The sequence below is a fragment of the Oncorhynchus kisutch genome, linkage group LG22, assembly GCF_002021735.2.
Source record: "Oncorhynchus kisutch isolate 150728-3 linkage group LG22, Okis_V2, whole genome shotgun sequence".
In the NCBI taxonomy this organism is placed as follows: Eukaryota; Metazoa; Chordata; class Actinopteri; order Salmoniformes; family Salmonidae; genus Oncorhynchus; species Oncorhynchus kisutch.
Genome location: NC_034195.2, coordinates 24,478,066 through 24,501,937, shown reverse-complemented (window position 1 = coordinate 24,501,937; position 23,872 = coordinate 24,478,066). Strand labels below are relative to the sequence as shown.

General features: G+C 41.7%; 1 protein-coding gene across 2 annotated transcripts in view; it reads left to right on the top strand.

Annotated features, from left to right (window-relative positions):
* Positions 1-23,872, top strand: part of LOC109867380 (guanine nucleotide-binding protein G(o) subunit alpha) — a 125,836-nt gene that overhangs the window by 81,916 nt on the left and 20,048 nt on the right. For both annotated transcript variants that reach the window (XM_020456521.2, XM_020456522.2), the window contains exon 4: positions 14,913-15,073. In XM_020456521.2, coding sequence (XP_020312110.1) covers positions 14,913-15,073 — 161 coding nt within the window. The remainder of the gene's footprint in view (positions 1-14,912; positions 15,074-23,872) is intronic.

Here is a 23,872-nt window from a genome sequence, read left to right as displayed (position 1 = left end):
GTAGCAAAGGACATGAGGAGTTGAGAAAGGAGAAGGGAGAGTTAGTGAAGGACATGAGGAGTTGAGGTAGAGGGAAAGGTAGAGAAGGACATGAGGAGTTGAGATAGAGATGTAGCGAAGGACATAGAGGGAGAAGGGAGAGGTAGCGAAGGACATGAGGGGTTGAGATAGAAGGGAGAGGTAGCGAAGGACATGAGGGGTTGAGATAGAAGGGAGAGGTAGCGAAGGACATGAGAGATTGAGATAGAAGGGAGAGGTAGCGAAGGACATGAGGGGTTGAGAGAGGGAGAAGGGAGAGGTAGCGAAGGACATGAGGGGTTGAGATAGAAGGGAGAGGTAGCGAAGGACATGAGGGGTTGAGATAGAAGGGAGAGGTAGCGAAGGACATGAGGGGTTGAGATAGAAGGGAGAGGTAGCGAAGGACATGAGAGGTTGAGATAGAAGGGAGAGGTAGCGAAGGACATGAGGGGTTGAGAGAGTGAGAAAGAAGAAGGGAGAGGTAGCAAAGGACATGAGGAGTTGAGAGAGGGAGAAGGGAGAGGTAGCGAAGGACATGCGGAGTTGAGATTGAGGGAGAAAGGAGAAGGGAGAGGTAGCGAAGGACATGAGGGGTTGAGAAAGGGAGAGGTAGCGAAGGACATGAGGAGTTAAGATTGAGGGAGAAAGGAGAAGGGAGAGGTAGCGAAGGACATGAGGAGTTGAGATGAAGGGAGAGGTAGCGAAGGACATGAGGAGTTGAGATAGAGATGTAGCGAAGGACATGAAGGGAGAGGTAGCAAAGGACATGAGGAGTTAAGATCGAGGGAGAGGTAGAGAAGGACATGAGGAGTTGAGATTGAGGGAGAAGGGAGAGGTAGCGAAGGACACGAGGAGTTGAGAGAGGGAGAAATGAGAAGGGAGAGGTAGCAAAGGACATGAGGAGTTGAGAAAGGAGAAGGGAGAGTTAGTGAAGGACATGAGGAGTTGAGGTAGAGGGAAAGGTAGAGAAGGACATGAGGAGTTGAGATAGAGATGTAGCGAAGGACATAGAGGGAGAAGGGAGAGGTAGCGAAGCACATGAGGGGTTGAGATAGAGGGAGAAAGGTGAAGGAAACCATGTTTGTGGACACAGTCTACTATGATGTCAGGGTCACCATACATGCATACATACAGAGAAGGACGCACCTCCCCTTTGACATGGATGGCATAACTTGTGCTTTGAGTATAACTGTAGATACTGTATGTAGATACTGTAGATACTGTATGTAGATACTGTATGTAGATACTGTAGATACTGTATGTAGATACTGTAGATACTGTATGTACTATGTTCTTTTCTATTGAATATATTAAATAAGAGGCAATGCTGTCATGATGATGGCTATAGAATTCCCACACAGAGCTATTGATCACAGTGGACTTTTTCTAGCTGTGTTCTGGGTTTACCTTCAGCTACATTCTTCTCTGCTGGATTATGCTCTACAGGTGTGGCCAGGGGATTATCATAGATGTCGATACCGGAGGCCATTTGGTTTTCACATGGAGCTCCGCGGTGACGGCTGCAGTGACCTTCCTGAAGAATGTCCATGTTGTGCCCCAGGACAGCTAATGCTGCTGAACATTGATCTTTGACCTTTTCCTTCATTGCTAATTCAACTGGGGGTTGCTGCTCACAGAAAGACATCCACTCACTGGTCTCTTTCTTCATCTGGAGGCCCTATTCACAAACACAGAGAATAGAAGAGAGACAACGGCAGTATAGGGCTCTGTAAAATCGGCATTGCAGAGAACGCGGAGAACGCGGACGGTATCACAGAAACCATACATTAAACAATGGGTTTAACTTTGTAGGGAATCAACTAAATGTATTGAATGTATTAGAAAAGTAATTCATTTGCCCAAGATTATCATAGGACATGAACAAAATGCATCGGTCATTCGTATTTTCCTTCAACTTTCTGAGAGGTTCAATGGCACAAGAATGCCCCTGTATGTGTGTGCACGTTTGTCTACCACTTAGCGATGATGCTAATGTCATGACAACCGTCTTCTGGTAGGTGGAAAAACTTTCCCAAAAACCTTCTCAATTAAATGGTAACTACAAAGTAGCTAGTGCCTACCTGGCAGAATAAATCCTATTTTGTTTTTTGTTTATTAAAAAAGCGTTTATAGAGCAAAACCCTGAAAAAACTGAAACCTGGAAAAACTAAATGGGGAAAAAATGCATGTTGGGAGAGAAAAACATATTTTATAGGGCCCTACAGTAATTGTTTATGAAAATAATTGTTCATGTAATATCAGAGCTTGGTCTCAGGAAATTGGATCAGACCACCGGTCTCTCCTGGGAGAGGAAGAGGAAGCAACCCACTGTTTAATTGTAATGTGACATGACGGTTTGTCCACAGAGCCCTCATCCCTCTGTATAGTTACTGTACAGTACACAACATGCAGTAAAGGGAGAGCCATAAACGGAAGTGATCAATATTTGCTGTATCCTTATCCGTTCTAGACCCGTAGTGGAGGCTCCGGGGGTGGTTAAACAGCCTCTGCTGTGGTTCTGCTGTAATCAGAGTAGCATCTCTCCATCTGAAGAACTCAGAGCAGGTGTCTGCCACAGAGGCTCCCTGTACAGTACCTTGAGTAGTGGACCATGAGGCCTGAGCAGCAGCTGCTGACAGAGCCAGCCAAGTGATCATGACCACACACACACACACACACACACACACACACACATTGGGATAATTAACCCTCAGTGATGGATAGCCATCTGTGCATAATGTCCAGCACCTGACTGTTCATAATTACTGTGCAGTCTCTCAGGATCATCAGTGGAGTGGAGTGCTGTTCAGCTCACCCACCACACAGACTGTTACAGTGGAACAGGAAGTTGTGTAACCCGGGGGAAAAGTACAAGCCTATTAGCCTAGTCCCAGATCTGTTTGTGCTGTATAGCCAAGTCCTACTGTATGGTCATTGGTTATGGCAAACATAACAGATCTGGGACCATAATAGTATAGTACTGCATGAAACCTAAAAATTAACCTGCACCCCTTTATCCGCATCACTATCCTAATCCTCAATTTTGAACTGTGATCAAAATGTGTATTTTTTAAGATAAGATAACAGTAGCTAAGAATGGGAGTACATTAGAACATGGGGTGTTGTGGTGATACAGTCTGAGAAGGGTATATTACAATACCAATAAACAGGCACTTTGTGGGCTTTTAATGCTAATCTGTGCTGGTGCTGGGGAGTAGTGGTGCTGGTACTGGATCTCACAGGGCTGGGTGAGAAGGGCAGGCAGGAAGTCACCTGTTTGATGTGGACCCACACAGGAGCAGGGAGCAGGCAGGGTGCAGCCAGGCTCAGGGAGGGACCAGGGACCTTATATCTCAGCAGGAAGTAGATCGCCTCTGATGGCCCTGCTCTAATTAGGAAGGAAAGGTCACCTCTGTCGCTGCGTTGGCACTAAACAAATGGAGGCCACCTTGACTAGACTGGCCCATGGAGTTTAAAATGCACCATAGTTCACACTAATAATTTTACATTTCATGGTTCGTAGGTTTCCTCACTACAAAGGTGGGATGAGGTTTATGCATTAAGGTGCTATCAGGCTTTCCCTGTATTGGCCGCACGGCTTTTCTTCTTTTCACTTTGGAAAATGTCAATTTGGGATTCAGGGGGAGTAAGGAATGTGTACCGTCTCTTTTTCATGGAGCGAGAGAGGGAGATACATTATTCAAATCCCTCAGCATCCCTTTAAAGGGAGCCTGCTTCTCTCTAATGAATGAATGCTGATGAAGATTGCTCTATTCTCCCCAGCCTGGCACAGGGGTGATAATGAATCGCTATGATGTGTTTGTTTGAAGCTGATTTTAAATTCAATAGGCAATCACAGTCCCCATTATCCATGTGTGCGTCATTCTATGAAGCAAAATAAAAATGAGAGAGTGATGGGGGAAAAAATCAGTACAGTTACATATCGCAATATTATTTTGGACGGTATTATCTTGATACTTTGACTCAAAGTACTCCCTTAACAGAACAGCGCAAACTGGCTCTAACCAGAATAAAAAGAGCAGTGGGAGGCACCGGTGCACAACTGAGCAAGAGGACAAGTACATTAGATTGTCTAGTTTGAGAAACAGACACCTCACAAGTCCTCAACTGGCAGCTTCATTAAATAGTACCCGCAACACAACAGTGAAGAGGCAACTCTGGGATGCTGGTCTTCTAGGCTAGTTCCTCTGTCCAGTCTCTGTGTTCTTTTGCCCATCTTAATCTTTTATTTTTATTGGCCAGTCTGAGATATGGCTTTTTCTTTGCAACTCTGCCTAGAAGGCCAGCATCCCGGAGTCCCTTCTTCACTGTTGATGTTAAGAGTGTTTTGTGGGTACTATTTAACCTCTCTGGGATATGTGACGCTAGCGTCCCACCTGTCCAAAAGCCAGTGAAAATGCAGAGCGCCAAATTCAAATAAATTACTATAAAAATCTTAACTTTCATGAAATCACACATGTAAGATACAATTAAAGCTACACGTTGTGAATCCAGCAAACATGTCAGATTTCAAAAAGGGTTTTCGGCAAAAGCAAACAATGCTATTATCTGAGGGTAGCACCTCCGTAAACAAAGAGAGAAAACGTATTTCAACCCTGCAGGCGCAACATAAAACGCAGAAATAAAAATATAAATCATGCCTTACCTTTGACACTCCAATATGTCCCATAAACATCACAAATGGTCCTTTTGTTCGATTAATTCCGTCGATATATATCTAAAATGTCCATTTATTTGACGCGTTTGATCCAGAAAAACACCGGTTCCAACTTGCGCAACGTGACTACAAAATATCTCAAAAGTTACCTGTAAACTTTGCCAAAACATTTCAAACTACTTTTGTAATACAACTTTAGGTATTTTTTAAAGTAAATAATCCATAAAATTGAAGACGGGATGATCTGTGTTCAATACAGGAAGAAAACAAACTGACTCTACCTTTCTGGTCACGTGCATCTATCTAACAGTACACTTGAAGTGACCCTCGTTTTGAACAGGGGTACTTCTTCATTACACAAAGGAAAAACCTCTACCAATTTCTAACGACTGGTGACATCCAGTGGAAGCGGTAGGAACTGCAAGAAGGTCCCTTAGAAATCAGCATACCCAATGAAATCCCATTGAAAAGAGTGACCTCAAAACAAAACTAATCTGAATGGTTTGTCCTTGGGGTTTCGCATGCTACATAAGTTCTGTTATACTCAAAGACAGTTTTAGAAACTTCAGAGTTTTCTATCCAAATCTACTAATAATATGCATATCTTATCTTCTGGGGATGAGTAGGAGGCAGTTGAATTTGGGCATGCATCTCATCCGGATGTGAAAATACTGGCCTCTGTCACCAAGAAGTTAATGAAGCTGCCAGTTGAGAACTTGAGGCATCTGTTTCTCAAACTAGACAATCTAATGTACTTGTCCTCTTGCTCAGTTGTGCACCGGGGCCTCCCACTCCTCTTTCTATTCTGGTTAGAGACAGTTTGCTTTGTTCTGTGAAGGGAGTAGTACACAGCGTTGTACAAGATCTTCAGTTTATTGGCAATTTCTTGCATGGAATAGCCTTCATTTCTCAGAACAAGAATAGACTGACGAGTTTCAGAAGAAAGTTCTTTGTTTCTGGCCATTTTGAGCCTGTAATCGAACCCACAAATGCTGATGCTCCAGATACTTAAGTAGTCTAAAGAAGGCCAGTTGTATTGCTTCTTTAATCAGTATAACAGTTTTCAGCTGTGCTAGCATATTTGAAAGGGGTTTTCTAATGATCAATTAGCCTTTTAAAATGATAAACTTGGATTAGCGAACACAACGTGCCATTGGACCGAGGAGTGATGGTTGCTGGTAATGAATGGGCTTATGTACGCCTATGTAGATATTCCATAAAAATCAGCCTTTTCTAGCTACAAATGTAATTTACAACATTAACAATGTCTACACTGTATTTCTGATCAATGTCTATGCTGCATTTCTGATCAATTTGATATTATTTTAAGGGACAAAAATGTGCTTTTATTTAAAAAACAAGGACATTTCTAAGTGGCCCCAAACTTTTGAACCATAGTGTATACAGTACCAGTCAAAAGTTTGGACACACCTACTCATTCCAGGGTTTTTCTTTATTTTTTACAATTTTTCAGTTTCATGAGGTAGTCACCTGGAATGCATTTCAATTAACGGGTGTGCCTTGTTAAAAGTTCATTTGTGGAATTTCTTTCCTTCTTATCCTGTAGTGACTCCCAGCCCGTGAACGGGCCCGTTATCATCATCTGACACTAATTAGCATAACGCAACGGACATAAATCTTCCTAGAAAATCTTCCTATTCATGAAAATCACAAATGAAATATATTGAGACACAGCTTAGCCTTTTGTTAATCACACTTTCATCTCAGATTTTCAAAATATGCTTCACAGCCAACGCTAGACAAGCATTTGTGTAAGTTTATCATAGCCTAGCATAGCACTATGCCCTGCTAGCAGCAGGCAACATTTTCACGAAAATAAGAAAAGCGATCAAATTAAATCATTTACCTTTGAAGAACTTTGGATGTTTTCACTCTGGAGACTCCCAGTTAGATAGCAAATGTTCCTTTTTTACAAAAATATTATTTTTGTAGGCGAAATAGCTCCGTTTGTTCTTCACGTTTGGCTGAGAAATCGACCGGAAAATGCGGTCACTACAATGCCAAACTTTTTTCCAAATTAGCTCCATAATATCGACAGAAACATGGCAAACGTTGTTTAGAATCAATCCTCAAGGTGTTTTTCACATATCTATTCGATAATATATCCACCGGGACAATTGGTTTCTCATTAGAAGCGATTGGAATAATGGCTACCGCTGTACTTTACGCAAGATTTTCTGCGGGAGCCATCATGTGACCACTTGCTCAATGTGGTCCCTTACGGCTATTCTTCAACATAAATACGTAAAAAGACGTCACAATGCTGTAGACACCTTGGGGAATACGTAGAAAGCGTAAGCTCATTCGTAGCCCATTCACAGCCATATAAGGAGTCATTGGCATACAGCGCTTTCAAAATATGGGGCACTTCCTGATTGGATTTTTATCTGGGTTTCGCCTGTAACATCAGCTTCCCACAATAAATTGTAGACCACAAGTCTGGTTCATCCTTGGGAACAATTTCCAAACGCCTGAAGGTACCACATTCATCTGTACAATCAATAGTACACAAGTATAAACACCATGGGACGATGCAGCAGTCATACCGCTCAGGAAGGAGATGCGTTCTGTCTCCTAGAGATGAATGTACTTTGGTGCAAAAAGTGCAAATCAATCCCAGAACAACAGCAAAGGACCTTGTGAAGATGCTGGAGGAAACAGGTACAAAAGTATCTATATCCACAGTAAAACAAGTCCTATATCGACATAACCTGAAAGGCCACTCAGCAAGGAAGAAGCCACTGCTCCAGAACAGCCATAAGTCTGATGAAACAAAAATAGAACTGTTTGGCCATAATGACCATTGTTATGTTTGGAGGAAAAAGGGGGAGGCTTGCAAGCTGAAGAACACCATCCCAACCGTGAAGCACGAGGGTGGCAGCATCATGTTGTGGGGTTGCTTTGCTGCAGGAGGGGCTGGTGCACTTCACAAAACAGATGGCATCATGAGGTAGGAAAATTATGTGGATATATTGAAGCAACATCTCAAGACATCAGTCCGGAAGGTAAAGCTTGGTCACAAATGGGTCTTCCAAATGGACAATGACCCCAAGCATACTTCCAAAGTTGTGGCAAAATGGCTTGAGGACAACAAAGTCAAGGTATTGGAGTGGCCATCACAAAGCCCTGACCTCAATCCCACAGAAAATTTATGGGCAAAACTGATAAAGCGTGTGTGAGCAAGGAGGCCTACAAACCCGACTCAGTTACACAAGCTCTGTCAGGAGGAATGGGGCAAAATTCACCCAACTTATTGTGGGAAGCTTGTGGAAGGTTACCCAAAACATTTGACCCAAGTTAAACAATTTTAAGGCAACGCTACCAAATACTAATTGACTGTATGTAATCTTCTGACCCACTGGGAATGTGATGAAAGGCTGAAAGAAATAATTCTCTCTACTATTATTCTGACATTTCACATTCTTAAAATAAAGTGGTGATGCTAACTGTGGTGATTCTAATTTTTACTCTGATTAAATGTCAGGAATTGTGAAAAACTGAGTTTAAATGTAATTGGCTAAGGTGTATGTAAACTTACGACTTCAACTGTAACTCTGGGTCATCCTTTCCTGTGGCTGTCCTCATGAGAGACAGTTTCATCATAGCGCTTGATGGTTTTTGTGACTGCACTTGAAGAAACTTTCAAATCTCGTGAAATGTTCCAGATTGACTGACCTTCATGTCTTAGAGTAATGATGGACTGTAATTTCTCTTTGCTTATTTGAGCTGTTCTTGCCATAATATGGACCAAATAGGGCTATCTTCTGTATACCACCCCCTACCTTGTCACAACACAACTGATTGGCTTAAACACATTAAAGGCACAGTCAACTTAGTGTATGTAAACTTCTGACCCAATGAAATGGTGATACAGTGAATTATAAGTGAAATAATCTGTCTGTAAATAATTGTTGAAAAAATTCCTTGTGTAATGTACAAAGTAGATGTCCTAACCGACTTGCCAAAACTATAGTTTGTTAACAAGAAATTTGTGGAGTGGTTGTAAAACAAGTTTGAATGACTCCAACCTTTGTATGTAAACTTCCCACTTCAACTGTATCTCTGTTGCAGAGGATAAGTTCATTAGAGTTACCAGACTCAGAAATTGCAGCCCAAATAAATGCTGCACAGAGTTCAACTGTTTTTATTAGTATGTTTTTTAATTGAACCTTTATTTAACTAGGCAAGCCAGTTAAGAACAAATTCATATTTACATTGACAGCCTACCCCAGCCCAGATGACACTGGGCAATTGTGCGCTGCCCTATGGGACTCCCAATCTCGGCCGTTGTGATACAGCCTAGAATCGAGCCAGGGTCTGTAGTGATGCCTCTAGCACTGAGATGCAGTGCCTTAGACCGCTGCGCCACTCAGGAGCCCCCCCCCCCTGTTCAGAGGAGATGACGTGAATCAAGCATTCATGGTCGAATTGCTTCACTACTAATTGCTTCACTACGAATTGCTTCACTACTAAAGGACACCAATAATAAGAAGAGACTTGCTTGGGCCAAGAAACACAAGCAATGGACATTAGACCGGTGGAAATCTGTCCTTTGGTCCGATGAGTCCAAATTTGAGATTTTTGGTTCCAAACGCCGTGTCTTTGTGAGAAAAGGAGTAGGTGAACAAATGATCTCCGCATGTGTGGTTTCCACCGTGAAGCATGGAGGAGGAGGTGTGATGCTGTGGGGGTGCTTTGCTGGTGACACTATCATGGATTCATTTAGAATTCAAGGCACAATTGACCAGTATGGCTACCACATCATTCTGCAGCGATACGCCATCCCATCTGGTTTGCGCTTAGTCCCATTATAATTTGTTTTTCAACAGGACAATGACCCAAATCACACCTCCAGGCTGTGTAAGGGCTATTTGACCAAGAAGGAGGGTGCTGGAGTGGTGCATCAGACGACCTGGCCTCCACAATCACCTGACCTCAACCCAATTGAGATGGTTTGGGATGAGTTGGACCGTAGAATGAAGGAAAAGCAGCCAACAAGTGCTCAGCATATGTGGGAACTCCTTCAAGACTGTTGGAAAAGCATTCCCCATGAAGCTGGTTGAGAGAATGCCAAGAGTTTGCAAAGCTGTCATCAAGGCAAAGGGTGGCTACTTTGAATCATCTAAAATATAAAGTATATTTTAATTTCTTTTATACTTTTTGGGTTACTACATGATTCCAAATGTGTTATTTCATAGTGTTGATGTCTTCACTATATTGAAAACTTCCACCTTGCATTGGCCATTCCATTCAAAATGTTCTGGACAAGTTACTGCCTGTGGGCCTACAGCACATAAACAGTATGTGTCCATTTTTATTGTAAGATGGTTAGCCGTCCAATATCATGAGAACATCTGAGTCGCACAAAACAGTTTTCTAGTGTTCAACCGCCATATTATGCTTGACTGCTGGACAATAAAGGCCTGATAAAATGTGTGGCCTTCTCTAAGGGCCAGTAGTGGGAGATGACACAGGGATGTGGCCCTAAGCTGCCTTTTGAACAGTTGAATGGATGTGGAGTGTGGAGGCAATCTGAGTCAGAGGCAGTGGGTGTCAGTTGGAGATAAATTTTTGAGTTTATATCAGTCAGGGGTCAGTGGAGATCGTTCCTATCAGGCCGTGCGTGGATTTGTTTTTGTTTTGACTGTTGAAACCGTCTATAGTGGAGGAGGTGTGGCCTACAGGGCTCCATCCAACTGAGTTCACAGGGCCTGTACTTAAAGGTTAGGCTTACTAGGAGACAGAGAGCCTTTTTTACATTCAGCGCCACTACGTCAAGGGAAATATAGTATTCTTTCTAACAAAGACATATATGTTTTAAGATGTTGTGTATTCCTGGAAATAACCAGAATTCTTGTAAATATAACTGTTTTGAAAACATAGCTTGTCGAAAAAAGTTGTCTCTTGGTACAACTTAACCCGGGAATGGGGTAATTTGAGCATCGGGACAAGGTCAGTTGAGCTGCCTTGGGATAAGTGGGTGATAGTGTCCTGTGACAGTGGGTGATGGTGCTGGTAGGTCAAAGTTTAATTCATGGAATGGGGGTGTGGTATATTGTATATCTTAAATGTATGCCTACATTCAAATATAGATCTCGCTGTTCAATATGACTTACCCTTCCATTTCTTGACCAGTTGTATGGGTAAGGGATGTTGTTTCGATGTGCCAATTTCTCTACATTTGAGGCAACTAAGGGGGCTGAAATGACCTTATGTACCTTATGTACCTGACCTTATGTACCTGCTCTGTCATAGCCTTGTTTCACACAGCTACATGTTTTTCTTTTTTGTCAATGTACCTCTTCAGTGTCATTCAGTCTATTTTATTTAGCCCTTGCTGCTGCTCAAATGGACATCTCCCTTTTCTTACTTCCTTTGCTGTTCTCACAAGAACCTGAAGGGGGGTTAGCCCCGGCTTGTTTTACGTCTGTATACACTGGACATGATGATGTCTGCCTGTAACAATACAAATGCACTACGATGTGTATTATGCATAGAACTGACTAAATGTAGTCATTTGTATGAGGCATGGTAGACATTGGCTCAACTTACCGCATGGCAAACATGTTGACTACTTTTGTCCACACAGCTACAAGGATGCACTTTCATGCTACACTCTTAGAAAAAAAGGTACTATCTAGAACTTTTTAAAGTTTTTCGTCTTTCCGATAGGATAACCCTTTGAAGGACTTTTTTGGTTCCAGGTAGAACCCTTTGAAGAACCTTGTTTGGTTCCAGGTAGAACCCTTTTGGTTCCAGGTAGAACCCTTTTGAGTTCCATGTGGAACCCTTTACACAAATAGTTCTACATGAAACATAAACGAGTTCTACCTGGAACCAGAAAGGGTTTTTCTATGGGCACCGAGAAAGAACCCATATAACCCACAGAAAGGGTTATTTTTTTTCAGATTTAGGACCTCTTATTGACGCTTATAGAGACCCCAAATTATGTATCTACTTTGGTTTAGATACGAGCATCATGAAACCTGTAACACAATACATTCATTTGACTTGGTAAAAATCTGTGTTTTGGACCTAACTTGCTTACCACTTTTTCCATGTGGTTTCTTCACAGACTCCATGAAAATATGACATCTTCATAAATATTTGGTCACATGGTTACTTTTGTATATGGTTTCCGAGAAACAAGGGGTGGCTCAACTAACCATTTGACTCAACTTACCACACTCTCCCCTAGTATGAAATACAGGTGGTAATATTATAGCTGGAGCTTCTTGGTTTCCTCATCTCAGTTTATCTCCCACTGAGATGTATTTTAGTGTGTCAGACCTTAATGGTGATAGCAGTTCCTGTCACTTCTCCTGTGCTGGGTTCCAGATGTCCCCAGGCTTTTCGTGTTGATGTGAACACAGCAGTCTCTCTCTCCCACCAGGGAAAATACTGTATGGCATAGAGAGAATCTCCTGAGATACCAAATTGGCAATTCCAACCTGATTCTCATTTTCTCTCTCTCCCCTTATCAAAGCTATTCTCTATTTCTCACGCTTGTTTTTGTGCTGATTTTGGTTGAAGTGTTCCTCCCTCTCCTTGCTCAGTTGGCTGGTCTAGCCTCTTTCCCCAGGTTAGGACTGCAGAGTGAGTCTGACCTAAAATGCTGGGCTTTGTCACAGCTAAGCTGCCCAGCTCTCCTGCTAAAAGGAACAAAACGCTCTTTTCAGGACCTTGGCTGCAGACACTGCATGGCTTTGTGTTAGTGTAACTTTGGACCAATGCTACATAAAGAAGTGAGAATGACATCAGGGCAATTATGTAAGGAAGGGAAGTGTTGAGCACGTGAGGAGATTAGAGGAAGGGAGAAAGCACTGTTATTTTTTTGCATGCCTCATCCTGTCCACCATTATAGAGGAGATTGCAGGTACAGTGGGGGAAAAAAGTATTTAGTCAGCCACCAATTGTGCAAGTTCTCCCACTTAAAAAGATGAGAGAGGCCTGTAATTTTCATCATAGGTACACTTCAACTATGACAGACAAAATGAGAGAAAAAAATCCAGAAAATCACATTGTAGGATTTTTAATGAATTTATTTGCAAATTATGGTGGAAAATAAGTATTTGGTCAATAACAAAAGTTTATCCCAATACTTTGTTATATACCCTTTGTTGGCAATGACAGAGGTCAAACGTTTTCTGTAAGTCTTCACAAGGTTTTCACACACTGTTGCTGGTATTTTGGCCCATTCCTCCCCTCGTATGGTTCTGGGATTTTTGCTCACCGTTCTTGTGATCATTTTGACCCCACAGGGTGAGATCTTGCATGGAGCCCCAGATCGAGGGAGATTATCAGTGGTCTTGTATGTCTTCCATATCCTAATAATTTCTCCCACAGTTGATTTCTTCAAACCAAGCTGCTTACCTATTGAAGATTCAGTCTTCCCAGCCTGGTGCAGGTCTACAATTTTGTTTCTGGTGTCCTTTGACAGCTCTTTGGTCTTGGCCATAGTGGAGTTTGGAGTGTGACTGTTTGAGGTTGTGGACAGGTGTCTTTTATACTGATAACAAGTTCAAACAGGTGCCATTAATACAGGTAACGAGTGAAGGATAGAGGATCCTCTTAAAGAAGAAGTTACAGGTCTGTGAGAGCCAGAAATCTTGCTTGTTTGTAGGTGACCAAATACTTATTTTCCACCATAATTTGCAAATTAATTAATTAAAAATCCTACAATGTGATTTTCAGGAATTTTTTTTCTCATTTTGTCTGTCATAGTTGAAGTGTACCTATGATGAAAATTACAGGCCTCTCTCATCTTTTTAAGTGGGAGAACTTGCACAATTGGTGGCTGACTAAATTCCTTTTTTGCCCCACTGTAGGTTTGTGTGTGAGCAGACCAATGTGTATCCGGTGTGTAGATCATTATCAATGATTCTGGGTATTTATCAGCTTCAGAGCAGCAGCAGCAGCTGGAGAAACATAGAGGCTGAGGAGTTTTTTTCCCTTCTTAGTGACGCCCATGACCTTTACTCTGTTGGTAACTAGGGACCTGATTGGTGCTGTGAGTGACAAACAGGCAGCAGCTGCTGTGTGAAAGCTGTAGCATGTCCCAGCACATACTAGAGCCTGTCGATCAAACTCTGGTGGGTGTCAACTGCACATGGTCATTCAGAGAGGGCACACGGGTCAATGACTCCCTACACTACTATGTTATCACGCTCCAATACTCAGGGTGGGTTGGTGGGTGGTTGTTCCATTTCAATATGGACTAGGAGCGGAGCCCACAGGATGTCGGTGGGATTAGCAGCTGCAGAGATGAGAGGCAGAGTAGTGGTCCATAAACACACACACACACACACACACAGGACGCTCAGCCTGTAATTGAGTCACTGTTGCATAACTCTCTAGCCAGGCAGTGGGGGGTCAGTAATAAGGGCTGAAACACTTTCCCAGACCCAGTGCTCAGTTCGGGACATTGTGATTCGTGACTAGTTTTTGGGGTTATGCAGGGAAGGCAGGATCACTCCTTCCAGGATGCTCCTCTCCTGTAACCTTTGCATTTGTAGACACTAGTGGAATGAAAAACAGTTATTTCATTTCAGCTCCTAGATTTAGATATCTCTACCCTTACAAAAAAAGATTGCCGTTTTGAAACTGCAGTAACTGCAGTCGGCTGTGGTGTTTTGGACTCAGTAATTGCAGAATAACTGCAGTGTACTGCAGTGAAACTGCAATTATAGTGCACTGTAACTGCAGTTACACTGCACAATTACTGCAGTAAAAAAAAAGGATTTTGGACGCAATATTTGCAGTGTTCTACAGTTATACTGCACTCTAACTGCAATTGTTTTTCGTACGGGTATTTTCTAATTACACTGTAATTTTAGAAGTATTATCTTTGCAAAGGAAATACCTCTCTGATTGTATTGTGATATGGATACTTAATGTGAGTGCTATATCTGTTCCTTTCTACAGGCTGATGTTTTCCTCTCTACAGGCTTGTGTGTATTGGGCGGCAGGTAGCCTAGTGGTTAAGAGTGTTGGGAAAGTAACTGAAAAGATGCTGGTTCAAATCCCTGAGCTGACTAAGTGAAAAATCTGTCAATGTGCCCTTGAGCAAGGTACTTAACCATAATTGCTCCTGTAAGTCTCTTTGGATAAGAATGGTTACTAAATGACAAATATGTAAATGTACTGTATTAAAGGTGCTATGTATAATGTACCTGTTGTTCCTCTCCCTCCTCAGGCTGATGCTAAGATGGTGTGTGATGTGGTGAGTCGTATGGAGGACACTGAGCCCTACTCTCCTGAGCTCCTGGGGGCTATGATCCGCCTGTGGTCTGACTCCGGCATCCAGGAGTGCTTCAGCCGCGCCCGAGAATACCAGCTCAATGACTCTGCCCAATAGTGAGTACTACTTTACCTCTACTGCCCCCCATAGGAGGACCTAGTGCTGCAGGATCAATACAACTCTCATTACTCTGCTCCAATCGATGAAAGTGTTTATGGATCACACATACATAAATGTCATCCATTTACTACATGAATTGATGTCCATGTGACATTAGTCATATACAACAAATATGAAGCAACTATTTTGTGTTTTATAGACAAAGTAGTTTGAGGCCCAAAGTGAATTGGTAAATTCCTGTGCTAGGTTGTAAATCAATTGGTATCAAACACACACTACCGATCAAAAGTTTTAGAACACTTAATCATTTTAGGGTTTTTCTTTATTTTTTACTCATTTCTACATTGTAGAATAATAGTGAATATATCAAAACAATGAAATAACATATGGAATCATGTAGTTACCAAAAAAGTGTTAAACAAATAAAAATACATTTTATATTTGAGATTCTTCAAATAGACACCTTTTGCCTTGATGACAGCTTTGCACACTCTTGGCATTCTCTCAACCAGCATCATGAGGTCGTCACCTGGAATGCATTTCAATGAACAGGTCTACCTTCTTAAAAGTTAATTTGTGGAATTTATTTCCTCCTTAATGTGTTGAGCCAATCAGTTGTGTTGTGACAAGGTAGGGGGAGTATACAGAAGATAGCCCTATTTGGTAAAAGACAGAGTCCATTTTATGGCAAGAACAGCTCAAATAAGCAAAGAGAAATGACAGTCCATCATTACTTTAAGACATGAAGGTCAGTCAATAGGAAAAATGTCAAGAACATTGAAAGTTTTTTTAAAGTGCAGTCGCAAAAACCATCAAGCGCTATGATGAAACTGGCTCTCATGAGGACAGCCACAGGAATGTTCAGAAGTTCTTTAGTGTTACCAGCCTCCGAAATTGCATCCCACAGAGTTCAAGTAACAGACACATCTCAACATCAACTGTTCAGAGGAGATTATGTGAATCAGGCCTTCATGGTCGAATTGCTGCACCTGCAAAAACGATTGCTCTGATGTGCGAGTGCCTTTTGAATTGCTGCAAAGAAACCACTACTAAAGGACACCAAATATAAGAAGAGACTTACGAGCAATGGACATTAGACTGGTGGAAATTTGGAGTCCAAATTTGTGATTTCTTATTCCAACCGCTGTCTTTGTGAGACACGGTGTGGGAGAAAAGATGATCTCTGCATGTGTATTTCCCACCGTGAAGCATGGAGGAGGAGGTGTTATGGTGTGGGGGTGCTTTGCTGGTGTCACTCTGAAATATTTAGAATTAATCGGCACACTTAACCAGCATGGCTACCACCAGCATTTTGCAGCGATACACCATCCCATCTGGTTTGGACTTAGTCCCACTATCATTTATTTTTCAACAGGACAATGACCCAACACACTTCCAGGTTGTGTAAGGGCTATTTTACCAAGAAGGAAAGTGATGGAGTGCTGCATCAGATGACCTGGCCTCCACCAAATTGAGAGGGTTTGGGATGAGTCGGACCTCAGAGTGAAGGAAAAGCAGCCAACAAGTGCTCAGCATATGTGGGAACTCATTCAAGGCTGTTGGAAAAGCATTCCAGGTGAAGCTGGTTGAGAGAATGCCAAGAGTGTACAAAGCTGTCATCAATGCAAAGGGTGGCTATTTTAAGAGTATCAAATATAAAGTATATTTTGAATTGTTTAACACATTTTTGGTTACTACATGATTCCATATGTGTTATTTCGTAGTTGTGATGTCTTCACTATCATTCTAGTATTTAGAAAATAGTTTAAAAAAATTAAGATAAACCCTTGAATGAGTAGGTGTTCTAAAACTTTTGACCTGTAGTGTATGTATGATCAGGGCCTAAAATTAATAACCGGCCCTCACCAAATGACAATGCGGGTAGATTTTGGCATTGGTGGGTAAGATGTCTATTTCACCAGCCATGTTGGCTGGTGGACAGGGCTCTACAGTGTGAGCATTTCCCTCGCATTTGTGAAGAAAAATCGTCAAGTATGATTACAGTTATAGCTAAATAAATGCTGCAGTAGCTGTTTTCAAAGTATTTCTGCCGTTTTGTTCCTATAGCCTATCCCACCTCGAGCTTCAACACTGCCTGACTGGGGACTGTGCGCACATGAACAACTAAGTGAAGGATTCATTTTTAAGAGTGCTGCGCACAGGCATAAACGTCAGTCTATTTTGCTTGAAACGAAAGTCTACTGAAGTGGGACTTTGTCCTTGTGTTTCTTGGCTATTTACATTGTTTTGTTCACAAGCTATGTTGTTTTTCAATGTTTAAGTTTCAACCGCTAGGGAAGAGAAGACAATGCGGCTACTAGTCAGGGGCTGCAGTCCAAACTCAAAGTAGACAGCCCTTGGCCCTAAACCCTCATCCTTTGAATGACGTTTTACATCCGAGTGTTTGGAGAGGGAGAGATGTTTGGAGAGGCAACGTCCTTGGTGGAAATCTTGAAGTTGTGCTTAAAGACAATGAACCTATAGCTATTAATGTACCTAGCTAGCTAACAATTCTGTCAGTTAGCTACCCATAGCTGGCAAGCTAGTTTTATAGTTTGGTCATTTATTCCAATACATTTCAGAATTCCCAAAAATATGTTTATGAAGCTAACTACGTTTTATAGGCTCCTCACTACGAGACTAAACCAATTTGCCAATGCTAAAATCTATGTAATTTGTATATATATCTTTTTTAGCAAGCTAGCATCATGAATTGTTGGTCATATCAACCCCACAAGTGATCAAAGTTTTTCACTCGCTCCGTCAAGCTAAATTGAGGGCCGAGGGGGCAACGTTTGTGAATTGGACCTCCACTTAAGATGGCAAACAAATTGCATCCGGTTTCGATGGGGATTCCCCAGAGGAAAAGGGGCTATTGTGAGGGCTGAGGGGATAAAAATAACATGTTTGGAATGGAGCCATGCTCTCAATCTCACAGGCACAAACATGACTTGAGTCACATTACCACGGTAACCATTAAAAGGGCAGGTGAACATTTTTGTCTCATCTGTGATATTTTGGTTAAAAATATACTCGAGTCATAAAATATTAAATTAAACAATGTACCACATTACTTCTTACTAGTAATAGATGTATTGTTTTTAGAAACATTACAAAGCATGCTCATCTGTTATTTTGTGTTTTGTTGGTGTGATTTTAGCAACAATCGCAAAACAATTGGGCTGGTTAAAAAATCTAAGTTGCTGGAAAGTAATCTGAAAGTAACTGAAATTAATCCGATTACGTTACTGAGTTTGGGTAATCCAAAAGTTATGTTATTGATTACAATTTTGGACAGAACTGTAAACTAATACTTTTAGAAAGTAACCTACCCAAACCTGAAGACTAGTGTGGAGAACAACAGCATGTAGAGCAGCAGTGATACACTGTGACACTGTAGACTGGAGCAGGATAGAGAGGGAATGATTAAAGGACATAGCCAGTAGCGAGTTGCTCAGCTTCTCTGAGGTGGCTTAAGCCCATAGTATTGCATTCCTGAGAAAATTCATTTATATTAGTGTGTCCTGCGAAAGGTCACGAAACACATTTATTTCACATTTACATGGAACACAATTAATTGTGTTGTAAATGTCATAGCATTTAGGAATGATGTTTGATTACTGGTAGTCCAGGATTTCATTCAAGACGAATTCAGTTTTGTCCGGATCAGCATTATAGAATTGTTGCATAACACTTTGAGGTGATATGGATGGATATGTCTATCAATGTCTTTTGACATATGAAAGCAGCCCACATGATATGTAGAGTTAAGAGTCATGGTACTCAGAGCAGTCTCTCTCTCTCTCCCCTCTCTCTCTCTGTGGCCCTGGATATGACCTCAGTGATATATTATCAGTGTGTGGATGCTCTTCATTTGTGACCCATTTAGTTTCAATGTGCACATTTATTACACTGGTAAAGTGTGTTCTCAGACAGTGCTCTTGTGAGGAGTATGTTTACCAAAAGCACCATTTTAAGATTTGTAGTCAAAGTACACATTGTTCTTCTCATCAATTGAAATAATATGTTGCTATTTAAAGAATAAAAAATACAATTTAAAAAGCATATATCATAGCTCCCAACTAGATCATACATGGCAGCCATTTTGTGCTACAGAGCTCACCACCCATCAGCATCGCAGAAGCAGTGCTGTGATTTACCACAAACTTTGCCAGAGGCCCATCAGATAAGTTGTTACCATGTGTGGCTCATCCCCACTCCCTATGTGGAAGGCCCCCCAACCCCAACAAACATGAGGGGTAGGAGGGGTAAACAGACTTCCTGCAATTATGCAAAATGTTCCATGTGGCAGAGAGAAACGTGTTGTTTTATAGATTGTTATGCAATTCTTTTGTTTTTTGCCATGATAATTTTGCATTGAGAATTTCCTGCTACTCTAAACATTTTGCTTTGAGGCTAAGAGAAACTGTTAGTTTTAAAGTAACTGTCCAGTGAAAATCGTACTTTTAAAAGTTAATTCTGTTAACTCATACCTAAATAATGTTGTTGACTCATCCTACACTCGTATTTGTGGCCAAAATATAAATGGGAAAACACTTCAAAAAACCCCACCTCAAACTTGAATCTCAAACAGACTGTTTAAAAAATGCTGAGGAGGATGAGCTGGGCAATCAGCAGTCTACTCGTATGAATCTTTTTAGTCATGGGTCTACTCGTATTAATCTTTTTAATCATGGGTCTACTCGTATTAATCTTTTTAGTCATGGGTCTACTCGTATTAATCGTTTTAATCATGGGTCTACTCGTATGAATCTTTTTAGTCATGGGTCTACTCGTATTAATCTTTTTAGTCATGGGTCTACTCGTATTAATCTTTTTAATCATGGGTCTACTCGTATTAATCTTTTTAGTCATGGGTCTACTCGTATTAATCTTTTTAGTCATGGGTCTACTCGTATTAATCTTTTTAATCATGGGTCTACTCGTATTAATCTTTTTAGTCATGGGTCTACTCGTATTAATCTTTTTAATCATGGGTCTACTCGTATTAATCTTTTTAATCATGGGTCTACTCGTATTAATCTTTTTAATCATGGGTCTACTCGTATTAATCTTTTTAATCATGGGTCTACTCGTATTAATCTTTTTAATCATGGGTCTACTCGTATTAATCTTTTTAATCATGGGTCTACTCGTATTAATCGTTTTAGTCATGGGTCTACTCGTATTAATCTTTTTAGTCATGGGTCTACTCGTATGAATCTTTTTAATCATGGGTCTACTCGTATGAATCTTTTTAATGATCGGTTTACTCGCATTAATTTTTTAATGATCGGTCTACTCGCATTCATCTTTTTAATTATAGGTCTACTCGCATTCATCTTTTTAATCATCGTCTACTGGTATTCATCTTTTTAATCATTGATCTACTTGTATTCATCTTTTTAATCATCGTTATATGCCCACACCATTCTGTTGTTGGGGTATGCCCACACCATTCTGTTTTTGGGGTATGCCCACACCATTCTAATATTGGGGTATGCCCACACCATTCTGTTGTTGGGGTATGCCCACACCATTCTGTTGTTGGGGTATGCCCACACCATTCTGTTGTTGGGGTATGCCCACACCATTCTGTTGTTGGGGTATGCCCACACCATTCTGTTGTTGAGGTATGCCCACACCATTCTGTTGTTGAGGTATGCCCACACCATTCTGTTGTTGAGGTATGCCCACACCATTCTGTTGTTGAGGTATGCCCACACCATTCTGTTGTTGGGGTATGCCCACACCATTCTGTTGTTGGGGTATGCCCACACCATTCTGTTGTTGGGGTATGCCCACACCATTCTGTTGTTGGGGTATGCCCACACCATTCTGTTGTTGAGGTATGCCAACACCATTCTGTTGTTGAGGTATGCCCACACCATTCTGTTGTTGGGGTATGCCCACACCATTCTGTTGTTGGGGTATGCCCACACCATTCTGTTGTTGAGGTATGCCCACACCATTCTGTTGTTGGGGTATGCCCACACCATTCTGTTGTTGGGGTATGCCCACACCATTCTGTTGTTGAGGTATGCCCACACCATTCTGTTGTTGAGGTATGCCCACACCATTCTGTTGTTGGGGTATGCCCACACCATTCTGTTGTTGGGGTATGCCCACACCATTCTGTTGTTGAGGTATGCCCACACCATTCTGTTGTTGGGGTATGCCCACACCATTCTGTTGTTGGGGTATGCCCACACCATTCTGTTGTTGAGGTATGCCCACACCATTCTGTTGTTGAGGTATGCCCACACCATTCTGTTGTTGGGGTATGCCCACACCATTCTGTTGTTGGGGTACGCCCACACCATTCCAACACAGAAAAGCTGCTTTATAACATACTTCATTATAATTTTTTAGAAGGAAAATGATTTCACTCCTATTGTAATTAGTTAATAGATCATATTTCATAGGAATCTGAAAAAATGGGACAGTTACTTTAAAGGTCGACTTTGGGCAAAAAAACACAAAATAAAGGCTTTAAAAATGTATAATTGATCAAACCATCATCATGCCAGATCATTTCATGCTTAAAAAAAAATTCTGAATAAGATATTTGGCTACAGTAGTGTCATTTCTTTCCGATCTCCACATTTCTTACTGATCTCCTGCAATTCTACACATTTTACCATTCCTTATCACGTGTTCATATTCTATCTGGGGGGCCTCAAACCAAAAAATGTATTAATAATATTTCACTCATATTGTCATTAATTCTAATATGAAGAGTTACTCATATTTATTTTTAAGAAATTACTTTGGGGGACGAATCAACCTGTTCTGACATGTCCCCCTAGTGGCAATCCCTCGTGGCAATTTCGCCTATGCCGAGAATCTTCCAACTGGAATTTTGGGGAAACCAGAGAATTTATTGAAAGCTTCCAGAATTTTGCAACCCCAGGTATACCACAGGACACTTAGTTCTCTCTGTTTTCTCTGTTCTCCTCTTTCGGCCCTCTACTTTCTGAACTCTCTTTTTTTCTGTGAATCGCTCTCTTTAGCGCCACCTCTTTCCTTGCTATTTCCCTCCCATTGATCTCACCAACTCCTTTCTTTCCCGCCACATCAACCATCCCTGCTCCCCTCCCTCTCTCCTTTCCTCCTTCTCTCCTCCCTCTCCAACACCAGCCTGTGGAGTGATTGGAAGCAGCCGACAGCAGGCATGGTGCTGAGAGGATTTGCCATGCAGAGCACTCAAGCTGGACAATGAGGAGGAGGGGAAAGGGGGAGAGAGAGAGAAGGGTGGAGGGTGTGTTTGGGGGGGAGTTTACTGGCAGGGAGCCAGTAGTAAGGGACAGATGAGTCCCCCATACAAAAGAGAGCCCCCTCCTACGCACCCCACCTCTACACCATTTCAACAGACCCCAGATGACCCAGTCTTATCCTCCCAGCATAGATAGAACCTCATCACTATTCATATTGGTAGGGAGAGCATGACGCTTACAGCACCACTGGGTCTCAGAGCCACAGAACCCCACAGAACCCAATCCCTTGGGATTGTTTTCATCGTGTTAGTTATTGGTGGACAATATGGATGTTAGTTTAATGAACTCCAGTAAATATTTCAAGTGAGGTTTGGCTGGAAGATAAGTCAGAAATCATATTTAATTCAGACCACGCTGATATCCAGTAGGATAGAAATGTTAATTGTGTCATGGCAGAGGAGTAAACACACGTAGACATGTTCTGCTGCTTACTCCTCATTGGACTGTGCTCTTTCTGTTCCAAAGTAGACGGCAATGAAACTATGACACTATTGTATGAGACTAGACTGTACAAGTTACCACTCACAGTCCTTCATGGAAATCCCTCTTATATAGCCAGCTGAAATTTGCATTGGCAGTTTTTATTTGAGGATAAACAATACATCATAATGGGGAGAGAGGCAAACACAGATAGGAGGAATGGAAGGTAGAAAGGAGAGAGAGAGATAACAAATCAGTGATGGACAAAGAGGGGACAGACAGAGAGGGTGGCAGAGGAGAGTGTGCTACCTTGTAATATTTAAACAGTAAGGAGGAGCTGTAACCTATATTCTCATTATATCTTGTTTATGCTCTTTTGGTTTAGAAGAATAACTTATAGAGGGGAAATGTGCTTTTTGTTAGGGCTGGTTGATATGTTGTAAGAACTGATATTGTGGTATGAATAAGATGTGCATGAATCAAACATTAATTGACAGTAATGACTGTGTTCCCTGTTGTGTTGATGTCGCCCCCTGGATGCAGTGAGGTTTACTTCATCTCTCTGTGCAGGTGGGCTGGCCTGTTATGGCAGGGCAGGGTGAATCTGCTCTATGGAGAAGTTTCATCTGAATTTAAATGGCCATGTCAGTGTTAGCTTTGGACACACTTTGTAGAGATATGACATCTCATTCCACTTCCAGCAGTTGCATAATAGGTCTCCCCCACTGCTCTTCCTCTATCTCCCTGGCCTGCCTCCATCCTCTCTTTCTTTCTTTCTTTCTTTCTTTCTCCCTGTGTTATTTTCTCTGACCCTCTCCTTATATTATGAACAGGGAAGCAGTACTATGGACACAGCCATAGGCACTACTGTTAATGAGCTGCATTAGTGCTGGGCAGCCTGCCACTCAAACAGAGAGCTTGGCAACGGATGCAGCACATTTACCACTGAACATCGGCTTGTGTTAGTCATTTATCAAACATTTCACGTGTACAATCATTTAAAAGCATTCAGCAACATACCGTACTGCGGCTCCGTGCAGTGTAGGGTTGTGTTGTGCAGTGGAAGTGCCCCCCACATTGGGTCGTGTCACCAGGCCA